Raw genomic sequence first — 12,753 nt, 5'->3', positions numbered from 1 at the left:
GCGCGGCTCCGGGCCGGACCCAAGCCCGGCAACCCTGGCCGGAGCGCGGCTCGATTCCTGGGGGTGGGGCTTGCAGCAAGCCCCGCCCCCAGGAATAGGGCCCCGCTCTTGCTAAAGCCGGCCCTGGTGGCCACGGTTCACCGTTCCCAGCCAATGAGGTTTACCTTAACGGGCCGGAAGTCAAAGTTTGCCAACCCCTGAAATATAGGGTCGGCTTATGAGAGGGTCATACGGTTTTTGCTATTTTTAACCTAACCATCTTGGGGGGTCGGCTTATAAACAGCCTAATGAACAAATATATACGGAATATCAAGTTTTACAGTGCTACTGGAGTCTGTCTTGACTTTTTGAAGAAATACACTATGCCAGACAGTCTTAGTTCATTTTTATTACCATTTCTTGTGTCCATTCTATGAAATTATTTTGTGAAAATCCCAATCATGTTTGAGAGTAGCTACAGTTGAGAGAGATAGATTGTACAGTATTGAGGCTGTTTTACATTGCCATGCACTGGTACCGTATATATATTCAAATGCAGTTAGCTGAATCTGTAGTGCTATTCCAACAACCACGTATTTGGTATTAAAGAAAAATCTCACCTAAATGGGTGGCCTTCATCGGACTTTTGGATTGCCTGGATAACTCCCTTGTATATCCTGAAGCTGATAGTCACAGAAAGAAGGGCCAAGGCAATGTAAGCTGTCACACTCACAATGCTGAATACTGTTAACGAAAGCATCAGGAACAAGCTGGCACCAAACACCACTCCTGTCTTCTTAATGTCTCGCCAGTAAAGGAGGTCAACAACTAAAAGTTAAAAGGACTGAAATTAGAATACAAGACCTCTTACATACATACGACAAGTGTATATTTGTTTTATCTGAATATGACATCTTAAAAAATTGAACCCAGTATCTCATATTTCTACATTATTAGAAGTTTCTAATTATAAACAATAAGCATTCTGGGAAGAGTTAGAACTGGTTTTACACTAGACTCTGGATTGTTGGAATTACCCAAAATGCATTTGCTAAAATTCAAGTGCAGTTCTGCCCTGAAAAGAGACTACGTCAAAATGAAATCTTAATTAATCTGCTCTTCGTGAGCATTCCAAGCCATACTTGCTCACATCAGTGACAAGTTTTTACTGCTTTTTATTCCTGTACCTCTGTGCACCCAACAGCTAAGAGAGATTCTATTTTTCTTGAGGCTAATCAACAGAATTGTTTACTGAATTTGAAACCACTACACCTGTGTAAACCCAATGATGGCAAGTGCACACGTATCACTGAGGGCAGCATTTTAAGACAATGGGGCTGGTTACACAAATATAACTGAAGGCATCATTGGGCTTGCATAACCTTTTCTACTGGTGATGATGATGCAAAGTTAGGAACAATCATGGAAATGTAGGACGGGACCTTGAGAGAACCCAGTTTGATATCCAATCAAAGCTAAATTTGCAGGCCAATGATGGGCAAAATGTTTATTTGTAAACTGAGCATATATTTTCTATATAACCATAGAAACACATGATGCCATTTTTAGTATTACTGTTCAAAGATTTACCCAAAGAGCAATTAGTCTGGTCACTGGGTTAAAATATCAAGTTTCCTCTGGGTTTGAGTCTGCTGCATTTTTAAGTGAAGTATCACAGATTTAGTGAGAACCTCCATCGTAGCATGCAGGAGTATTTGATCTAACTGGGTTTTATACACTTCTCAATGCTATGTAATTGGAAATGGTCATGGGTGAGTTTTGAGTTGCCTAACTTCACAGCTGATTTCCCTCTCCATCAATAGTGAGTATATAAAATTTATTAGATATAGAGCTCAATATAAAAAAAGGTAAAAGAAAAAAGCTTTATTAGCATTATAAATAATGTTAGCTAGTTATCTAGTCTTTTCAAAATGTGAAGCACTACTATGTTTATTATCTGTTCTAAAACCACCAGGACATCTGTTTATCTTCCTGAATTTGGTTGTGTTAAGCTTTATGTGAGCTTAGCACTCCAATAGCATCTTGTCTACCTTAAGAATTTTACTCTAACGACAAAACAACCACAATCCAGAACAAATCCCTATATTAATTCAGAACACGCAGTTGAAATAACATGGGGTTGTATGTATAATCTGATGGAAATTTGCATGCACTAGCTTTAAATAATTATGTGCTACCTTAGGGCCAGATTCCGCTAATACCTGTGTAGACATAACTTTACTATCATACATAGTCCCATTAAAGCCAATAGAATTATTCATACAAGTGCACATGCATAAGCTTTTTTGGAACTGAAGCCTTCCTTTCAACATTATGAAATCATTTCAATACAAGATTTGAACTAATCAGCTGGTGTTGGAAAGCAAGCTTTGAAACTTCTAAAAATATTGACAATTTTCATATATATGTACAATAGCTTCATTGTCATGATTTTTTTATTTTAAGATCTGCATTAATAGTGTGTCATTGTCTCTTTATAGGGCCAGTTTGTAACAGTGGTAAAGGACTACATCTGCACAGTTAAAAATTATAACAAGTGTAATGGCAATAATTCAGCAATCATGAACATTCCCAGTAACATTCACTGGAAAGGGAGATATTCTAAAATTGGGGTAGTCCATGAGGGTCCATTTGTATAGTGTCTTCCAAAAAGCTAGCGCCCTAGCTTCAAATACTTCGTTCATTAATGACTGAAGATTGAAGTCACCAATCTACTCCCTTCTTTCATTTGGAGCTGGAACTGTATTTTCATTTTACATTTCCCCCACATACACTCTGCCCTGTCCCATTCAAAATGAGAAGTACCATATAAACCCCAATGCTAATCCCACATGTATACACTATTGCAAATTGAAACAGTAAACATTCTAAAAAAATTCAATGTTGTAAAACAATTACAAAATTGAATTGTAACTTTTAGTCCATGTGACTGATAAAAGGTAAAAGCTGCTTTAAATTCCCCCACACCTCCAAGAGAAGGTAATTTAGAAAATCCAAACTGTATATTAGTGAAAACAGCGTGCTGGCTTTAAACACAGTATACCCACAAAAGATAAATATACTCAGGGACACTCCAAACAGTATCCTTCCTTATGCTAATTGTGTTTGCTTAAATTTACACTTGTGTAAACTACAATTACAGCCCTTCAACGTAAGTATTCCAGGCCTAATCTAAAGCAAGTGCAGCTGTCTACATATGGTAAGCATGAATTGTCATCTGGCACATCTAAAAATAGTACTGCTAGCATCCATGCCTCACATGCAGAACGCATCCAATTACATTTTGCCTTTAACGCAAATGCCGTGATAAGAGGCTGATTGCTGAATTCTCTGAAGCCTTTCCTATCACAGGTTCTTATTTTTAAGGCTGAACAGTTTCAATAGCTGTTTTTGTGACAAAAACAAGCGCTTATATATTTGACCTGAAAATCCTCTCTCAAAAAGTAAATGAGCCACAAGAAACTGTTTTTGTCTTTTGAACAAATTAAAAGCCTCAGGATTCACAAGAGAGTTTTAAATTCATGTATATATATTAAAACAAAAAAGAACTAACCAATTTTGGCATCCATCTTGAGTTTGCCTGCATGCACCCAGATCTTGTACAGCTGACAAGCCAGAACCTTTTCACTTCCGGCTAGGGTATTCAAAGGTCAACTGATATACGCAACTGCCTGCCGTCTCACTACTACAGTTAGAAGCTTCACAGACTAACACAGAATGCTTTAAGTGTTCAGCCAATAGCTGTTTCTCCAGTAAGTCCTTGGAATGCAGTTAAAGTATTAAAAAAAAATATTTAAAAAATAGATATTTGCAACTGAATCGGACAAGTAAACATTCTACATCTAGCGAAAAAAAGATTTCAGGGCCAAATAAAGATTCTATTTAGAAAAAAGGAATGAACAAAGAAAGGACAAAATCACATCCCATTTAAGAGACTGAATGCATGAATCAGGAAACATTTCTCAAATACCCTCCTATAGTCTAACAGTTAAGTTGAAGTTCTTGATGACTGTTTCATTCAAATACCAGTTAAAAAAAAAAATTCACAGCTGCAGACAACTGCCATTTTTCGGCCTGATTTTACAATTGCTAGTGTACTAACATGGGACTCTATGAAGAAGCGCTGAACATCTGCAGCTTTAGGGTGCAATATTTTTGTCAAATCAACCATCTACAATACGTATTATGATAGTACCTTATACGGGCACATTCTTATGAAGGTCTTATGTTACCCCTTACTATAGCATCATTTTCCAGTAAGGCAAATTAAAAGTTAAATATATACATGAATTCCAAAATGTTAGGTTTTCTGCTTAAAAGACCATTAGAAAAAAATAGATGTAAAAAATAAAGCTGCTGTTTTTATTTAAACCAGGGGTATCCAAACAGGCTAGAGAACAAATATGATCGGGCCATTTGTGGGCTAGAAGCTTGGCCATCATGCCTTCTAGGCTTGGCTGCCTCATTCTGCTTCTGAGGAAGTACCACACAGGTTTTCATAAATTGCAGCATCTTCTGTGAAAAGCATTAGACAGTCAAAGCCAAGAAAGAGCTACCAGCGAGGGATCAAAGTAGCTGCAAAAGAGAGGCTGACAAGAATGAAGAAGCAGGACTGTGCCACTTCCTCTGTGGGCTACTTCACAGGATTTTGCAGGTTACTGAGGCCTAAAGATCCTTGGTTTAAACCAATATTTACCAATAAAACCATTCACAAAAAATTAAGCCAAGACAACAGTGACTGCAAGATGGTGGTGAGTTTTGCGACTGTACCAGAAAGAAACTGATCTCATTGCCCCTTTCACTGAAATGAAAGCCTTCGGTCTAGTGCTGCTCATATTTAAATTAAGGGATGGATACATACATTAGTAAAATGTGTGCATTGATAATAGTTATAAGAGCACTCACCCTGAATTGTGTTATAACCTGATTTGCTCCTGGCTCTGAATGGGACAAGATGACTTTAAACCATATAACAAAATCACGATACATTTCTGATCTTTACTGTTCTGCGAGGATCTGTCTGTATCACAATTACTAGGAAATCAGAGGATCTAGCTACAACACAATTCCATCTGTATTCCAGATGAGATCTTATTCATCTTCCATAATGGGAATAAAGCAATCAATGTTGCAGAAGACAGTTAAAGTCCCTTCTATACTGCAAGCTGGAACAGTGTTGTAACCAGATCCCCAGCTCAAATGTAATTATGATGTAGACAGGCCCTAAAATGATTCAATAATATGGTAACGTATGGCTTCGTCCAATCAGCTACAAAACTCCACTCTGTTGACCTATGACCTTGTCTCATGTCCCATGATTGATTTTAAGCTTGCTGTAAGTGGAATGACACCATAGGGGTACACTCAAAATGTTGTAGTGTAGACTGGCCCTTCTATTATATGGGCTTATCTACTCAGGGACATCCAGGAAAGTTAATCCAAATTAACTAACGGTGTGAATTTGAAGTGGATACATTAAACTGCAGTGGATACATTAAACCCTGGTGAATACCCTCATTCAGAATTCAAGTGAATTAACACCACTTGAATTCTGAACAGCAGCATCCACATGGGGATTTAATGTGGTTCAATGAATCATGTTCAGATTAACACCTTTAGTTAATTCAGATTAATTTTCCTGCCTGTTCCCATGTAGACAAGCCCTGAGAAGCAGCACTAAACTCCCTGACATTTGCTCTGAGAGCATTGTAAAGTCAAAGAGCCATATTTCTCCCAGAGCTCATTGCAGGGATCAAAAGTAATGCAACACATCATCCACACTGACGCCTGGGCGTTTCAGCCAGGGTGCAGCAAGCTTTATGCTTTCTCGTGAATTACCAGGAGCGAACCAGCTGCAGAGTCCAGGCACTCTATGTGCCTTGCCAGTGTAGACACCTCAGGAGTTAAAGCACATTAAAGCAGCCCCGGGCGCCCTAACTTACAAGTGTAGCCAAGCCCATAGGCTTTTGATACTGTCTCACATGACCTTCTCATAAACAAGCTAGGGAAATACAACCTAGGTGGAGCTACTATAAGGTGGGGGCATAACTGGTTGGAAAACCATTCCCAGAAAGTAGTTATCAGTGATTCACAATCAAGCTGGAAGAGCGTAACGAGTGGGGTCCCACAGGGACCAGTTCTGCGTCCAGTTCTGGGCCCAGTTCTGTTCAATATCTTCATCAATTATTTAGACAAGGGCATAGAGAGTACATTTATAAAGTTTGTGGACGATACCAAGCTGGGAGGGGTTGCAAGTGCTTTGGATGATAGGATTAAAATTCAAAAATGATCTGGACAAACTGGAGAAAGTCTGAAGTAAATAGGATGAAATTCAATATGGACAAATGTGAAGTACTGTGATTAAAAAAAAACTGAATTTTTGAGCATATGAATATTCATTACTTAGTCCTCAGACAACTTTAAGGACTGGTATACCCCCAGTTTTTGTATCAGTGTAATCCCACCTGTTTAGAAAGTGAGATATTATAACAGTACAACCTACTAGTGTGGATGCAGTTAGGCAAATTTACCTAAATAAACTATGTAGGTGTAACTGCATCACTGCTATACCTATATCGCCTTGTAAACCCATAGAATTATTGCAGTACACAAACTGTCTAGACCTGCCCTAAATTCAGCTGAGTTTTGCTAGCATGTTCTGGTTTAAACTGAAAATCCCAGGTACAATGAAGCTTCTAAATGTTCTCTAGTTTTAAATTTGATCTTTCCAGGTAAACAAGCTTAAAAACTCCCCACTCAAAAAAAAAAAAAAAAAAAAAAAAAAAACGCAGGTGGGTATGTCAAAAGATATATTTATTTTGGGACCAGACTACTGGTCTAACCAGTTTTTGGACTTCGCTGCATATTTTGCAGATTAGCAGAGCCTGGAATACTAGAGGAAAGCAGGATAGAAACACATGTCCCCTGTAAAGTGAGATATCTCCATCTCCTGTAGCAAGCCTTATCATGAACAGCACTAACAGGTTTCAAGAACTTACCCAGTCCCTAGGTGGAGACTTAAAAGCAATGACACAGGACGTATAGTTGAAAAAGCAGAGTAAAATGGAAGTGATTTGTCAACCTGCTTTTCCCAGCTCACTTTGTCTCCCTAATTTGATTCGTACATGCTGACCAAGCTCTATCTAAAGCTGAACTACTGCGTCAGCTGTGCCATCCATAGCAAGGAGTTGAAGAACTGTTTCTGGGAGGCCTGAAAGGACCATGCCCCTCTGCCCAGATTCAGACCTGCTTGTGCAACACTGAGACCTCCCCTCAAGCCCATGTAAGGAGATTGTGCTGAAAATGTACAGTTTGAAATGTTATGTAAATAAATGACTTTACATTAAAAAAAAAAAAAAAAACACAAATTTGTGGGTATGGGGTTTTTGTTTTGTTTTACACAAAAATTACTATACTAGTATAATTAAAGCAGTACAACTTCCCCAGTGTGGATGCAGTTATATCAGTATAAGAGTGCTTATACTGGTGTAGCTTGTGCTTACAGGAAGGGAAATAAGACATACTGCTATAACGGTGTCCACACTACTGTTGTAGTGGATTGCACCAGTATGACTATTTAGGGGGTAAGGAGGGGAAAAGGTCACACTGCAAGTCTCGTGATATTTGGTGTTTTTCTTAGAGCCCCATATTCTGGAATGATTACATGCGAGTCTCAGCATTCATTTAGAAAAAGAGGGTAGGGGAGGGGAAAAAGTAAGTTTCCCATGGTTGCGGAAAAAAACTTGAAAACATGGCCTGGGAGTACCCTAAAGACTCAAAAATTTGAAGGCAAATGAAAAAAACAAAACAAAATTTTTTTAAGGAAGTCTTTTTTTTTTTTTTTTTTGCCTATCACATGGAGTTTTGAATGCTTGAGGTGGGCAATACTGTTTACTATATAACCTAAACATTGCAAATGATACTAGTAAGGATTTTCCATGCTTTATAAATTTTGAACCTCTAATAAAAGACTTAAAAACTGGAAGTTATGACCTGACTGAAGGTTTTTTCCTCCCTTATCCACATATGTATGCGCAGGTGGTTATTGTAGGGTACCTCGTGGGTGTGAGGCAGCTGGCATATATTGGGAGGGAGGGGGAACAATCCAAAACCCGTATGAACTTGGAAAGCCAGTTATAAAAATAGTCAAATTTGGACATACCAGTACCAACCTTAAGAAGTTATTTCTTTGAGTTTGTAGATCTAAAAAGCTTATCAACAGGACAAAATCTGAAGCTCTCACATACAAATAGGACTTAAATTCTTCTAAATGATTCAGAGAGATTCAGAAGGGTGATTGCAGATTGGTGGTTACTGGACAAAGGTCACACTATTTTAAGCCTAACTACTTATTTATCTAAAACTATTGTAGATTATGCTGGCAAATTCTGAAATTTAGTCATAAAAATAATTATTTGTGATCCAGTAAGAAAGATTGTAAACAATCAATGTTTTAAAGGATACAATATAAATAGACTATAAAAAGAGAACGTCTGCTGTACTGTGCTTCTCCCTAGTACTCATTAAATGACTAAATTACATGGGTGCTAGGATAGCTTCCCAATATGTCAACCTCTTCATGGGCCATCTTGAAGAAGAATATCTGGACAAATGCACCATGAAACCAATGATATATCTGAGATACATCAATGATATTTTCATCCTCTGGACAAACGACCTAAACAGATTTCCATCACAACTTCAACAACCATCACACTGATCCATTAAACTCTCTCTAGAACACTCCCACACTAGCACCAACTTCCTGGACACCATGATCATCTCCAATGATGGACCCCTACAGACAACTATGCATAGGGCCCTACCAAATTAACGGCCATGAAAAACGCATCACGGACCATGAAATCTGGTCTTCCCCTGTGAAATCTCATCTTTTGTGTGCTTTTACCCTATACTATACATATTTCACAGGGGAGACCAGTGTTTCTCAAATTGCGGGGGGGGGGGGGGGGGGGAAGGGGTTTTTTTGGGGGGGGGGGGGGGGGGGGGGGGTCACAAGGTTATTTTACGGCGAGGGTCCAAGTATTGCCATCCTCACTTCTGCGCTGCCTTCAGAACTGGGTGGCTGAAGAGTGGCGGCTGCTGACTGAGGGCCCAGGTCTGCAGACAGCAGCACAAAAATAAGGGTGGCAATACCATACTATGCCATTCTTACTTCTGCACTGCTGCTGGCGGTGGTGCTAAGGGTAGCAGTACCGCAACCCCCCCCCCCCCGACAATAACCTTGCGACCTCACACACAACTCCTTTTTGGGTCAGGACCCCTACAATTACAACACCATGAAATTTCTATGATCATCAACATCCCCCACAACACAACTCTCAAGATCCGTAGGTCCTACACATGCCTATCACATGTGGTGTACCTCATCCAGTACACTAAATGCCCAAATAACAACTGTGTGGGTGAAACTAGACAATCACTATGCTCTTAAATGAACTCACACAGAAAAATGATAAAAAACAAAAACACCATATCATCTGTGGGTGAACACTTTTCACAAAGTGTTCACTCTTTATCTGATCTCTCAGTCTTCATCCTCAAAGGAAACCTGCACATCATCCTCAAAAGACAAGCCTGAGAACTTAAATTCTTAACTTTGCTAGACACTAAAAACATGGACTGGACAGAGATATTGGATTTATGGCTTATTACAATAATCTATAACACATTTAACTCCCCCCTCTTCCAGTTTTTCCCCCCCTTTCACCTATATGACTGGACAGGTGTTAATAGGCCATGTCACCTTGAATGGTCCCTGTGATATTGCACTCCATATGTTTATGGAAATATGCTTATGAATGTGACTATAAAGTAACTGGAATAGGCTTTATGCAAAAGATCTCTTGTAAGGTATCATTACAAAACTTATAATCTACTGAGTGTGTTCATCCTATTTGTATGAATGTATCATTCTTGAATCTGAAGTTAGAAATATGAAGTATTACTCTGAAGTCCTATTGTAATTATGCAAAGTGTGTGCCATTAATGGTCGTTTCGAAACTTGATGGCTCCCATTGACCAGGACTATTGGTTGTAAATGGCTCTGTTTACTTGTAAGCCTTCCTGTGTTCCTGTGAGTCAGGCCAGAAAGAATGGAGGCTTGGGGTCTCACAGGATAATGTGACCATGTCACCTGGTACTGGAATCCATCTTAAACCTGGTGGTTTTCCATTTAGAAGCAGGGGTGGGGACCCAGAGAGACAAAAGATTCCCGCCTTGGGCCAAAGCTATAAAACGGGGATGGAACAGAACAAAGGGGGCTGCCAGTCATGAAAAATCCCCTAGTTACCACCTGAGCTGGAACAAGGACTATACCAGGGGAAAGGATTGGGCCCAGACTGAGAAGGAATCTAGTCTGCAAAAGAAGCTTATTGGAACATCTCTGAGGGTGAGATTTTACCTGTAAACAGATTCTTAATGTATTAGGCTTAGACTTGCGTGTTTTGTTTTCTTTTGCTTGGTAACTTACTTTGTTCTGTCTGTTATTACTTGAAACCACTTAAATCCTACTTTTTATACTTAATAAAATCACTTTTGTTTGTTAATTAACCCAGAGTAAGTGATTAATACCTGGGGGAGCAAACAGCTGTGCATCTCTCTCTATCAGTTATAGAGGGCGGACAATTTATGAGTTTAACCTGAATAAGCTTTATATAGAGTAAAACGGATTTATTTGGGGTTTGGATCCCATTGGGAACTGGGTGTCTGGTTGCTGGAGATAAGTGACTTGCTGAGGAGTTTTTGGTTAAAGTCTGCAGATTTGGGGGCGTGGACCAGACCTGGATCTGTGTTGTAGCAGACTAGCATGTCTGGCTCAACAAGGCAGGGTTCTGGAATTCCAAGCTGGCAGTGGAAAACAGGCTCAGAGGTAATTCCAGCACGTCAGGTGACAGCCCAAAGGGGGTCTCTGTGACCAAACCCGCCACAGTCCCTTGACATGTGTGTTAATTACTTAGGCTAAACAATATGTTCTATCCTGCCTTTAGCTGCAACACTTTGAGTACATTTTCCAGACCTGAATAGCTCTGTGTAAGCTTGAGAATAAAAGGTATTACCTCACCCACCTTGTCTCTCTAATATCCTGAGACCAACACAGCATAGATTATACTTCACACAGACACACTTAACCTCATTAGATTAACAATTTGATTGCATTAACAATTAACAGGACTTAAAAACTTTGAAAGCAACATATTGGCTAAATCAGGGCTGCATTGACATTTGTGCAGTACACACTGAACCAAGCTATTCTGTGCTATGCTATGTAGGACTGCAAAAATCTAACCAGCTAAGATATTTGCAGTGTGTTATATAGGCTATTTTTCTTTTTTAAATAATTTTGTTACTTTGTATTGGTCATCATTTATTCCTTTTACCCTAGACATTTAGCATTTTTACATACTTCACCACGTCTTACAACTTTAAAAATATCTATGCTACAAGTCTCATTTACTGAAAAATAAACCACAGCATGTTTAGCTTAATAAAAATGTTAAATAAACAGCAAATACCCTTATCTTTCCAACTGCTCAGCTGACTGTCCATCTCTCCTCACGATCTACCCTCCAGCTGTGATTATCAATTATGCATACCAATAGAATAGCTGCAATTGGAGAAATCTACAGTCTGAAATATGAAACATCAGTTTCCACAGAGGTCTGCAGTCTTGTCTGCTGCACAATTGCAGCAGGACTTAAGTCACATGACTGTCTTCTGGGTGTGAAGAAGACTGATGCAGTGCAATCTGTAACTAAGCTACTAATACTCCAGCACTAATTCTTCAGATAAATCTCTTTAGTGTTGCAACCATTTTCTTGCTGCTAGTACCACACAGAACAAAGGGAGTGGGGAAGGTAGGGAAAGGAATCTCCAGTACAAAGGAAATCAGCTTTTCCTCAAAGCAGCTAGTCTAAACTTGAAATGTATCAATACTACAACATTACACAGAGGCTTTTGCAACAAAGCTAAACTACCTCAATCTTGCTTTTTTGTCACATTGCCAGAAGTTATAAAATTCATGCTCAGAGCAAGACTTCACCAGACAAACTCAAAATGGTTTGCTCTTATGAAAAAATGGAAAGGTGAAAGTTTACATTTACATTTCTACAAAATCTGTCTTTCCCTTCCTCACACCTATGCAGATTTCTTTATAACCTTAATATTTTTGTCAACTATAGATTTCATTTTCCCTGGGAAAGTAGGAAATACGAAGTGCTTTATCATTCTGTCTACACCTCTAATGAAGTAGTTAAAAGCTCAAAGAGACTGAAGGAAATCTCAATACCAGAAATACCTTCCAATAGCCTTAATCCTTAACTCATTCTTTATTTATACCTTATTTACTCCTGGGGGAATTCTGCGCCAAAAAATTAAATATTCTGCAAAATTCTGCATATTTTATTTGACGAAAAAGCCACAATATAATCATACCAGTTTCCATTATTTTGGTGATTCATTTCAAAATACCTGCCAGCAAGTATGTCTGTAACAATACAGATAACATAAAAGATTCAGGAAATATTTTTTGACAAATAGATTCCTTGCTAGGCCTATTAATACAGAACTTTGAATAATAATTCATTTAAACTACAATAAAGAACCATATTTCCCACCCCTCTCAGAAGCAATGCAAAGGCTTGGGAGAGTCAGGGGTAATGGAGGAGCTGAGGGAGAGAGAAATAATTGCTGGGAAGGATCCTGGGTGTGAACTTGGAGGGTTGTTGGATGTGG

General features: G+C 38.9%; 1 protein-coding gene across 5 annotated transcripts in view; it reads right to left on the bottom strand.

The window, feature by feature from the left end:
- Nucleotides 1-12,753, bottom strand: part of RTN4 (reticulon 4) — a 96,152-nt gene that overhangs the window by 28,897 nt on the left and 54,502 nt on the right. For 3 of the 5 annotated variants that reach the window (XM_024215627.2, XM_029911904.1, XM_029911905.1), the window contains one exon: nt 600-807. In XM_024215627.2, the coding sequence (XP_024071395.1) occupies nt 600-807 (208 nt within the window). Of the gene's footprint in view, nt 1-599; nt 808-3,553; nt 3,651-11,534; nt 11,584-12,753 lie in introns of those variants that run through there. The other 2 variants (XM_024215634.1, XM_024215642.1) reach the window with 2 other exon arrangements.

The sequence above is a fragment of the Terrapene carolina genome, unplaced genomic scaffold (genome assembly GCF_002925995.2).
Source record: "Terrapene carolina triunguis isolate 2854851 unplaced genomic scaffold, T_m_triunguis-2.0 Scaffold132, whole genome shotgun sequence".
In the NCBI taxonomy this organism is placed as follows: Eukaryota; Metazoa; Chordata; order Testudines; family Emydidae; genus Terrapene; species Terrapene triunguis.
The sequence above is the reverse complement of the archived record's forward strand: the minus strand, read 5'-3'. Positions and strand labels throughout refer to the sequence as shown.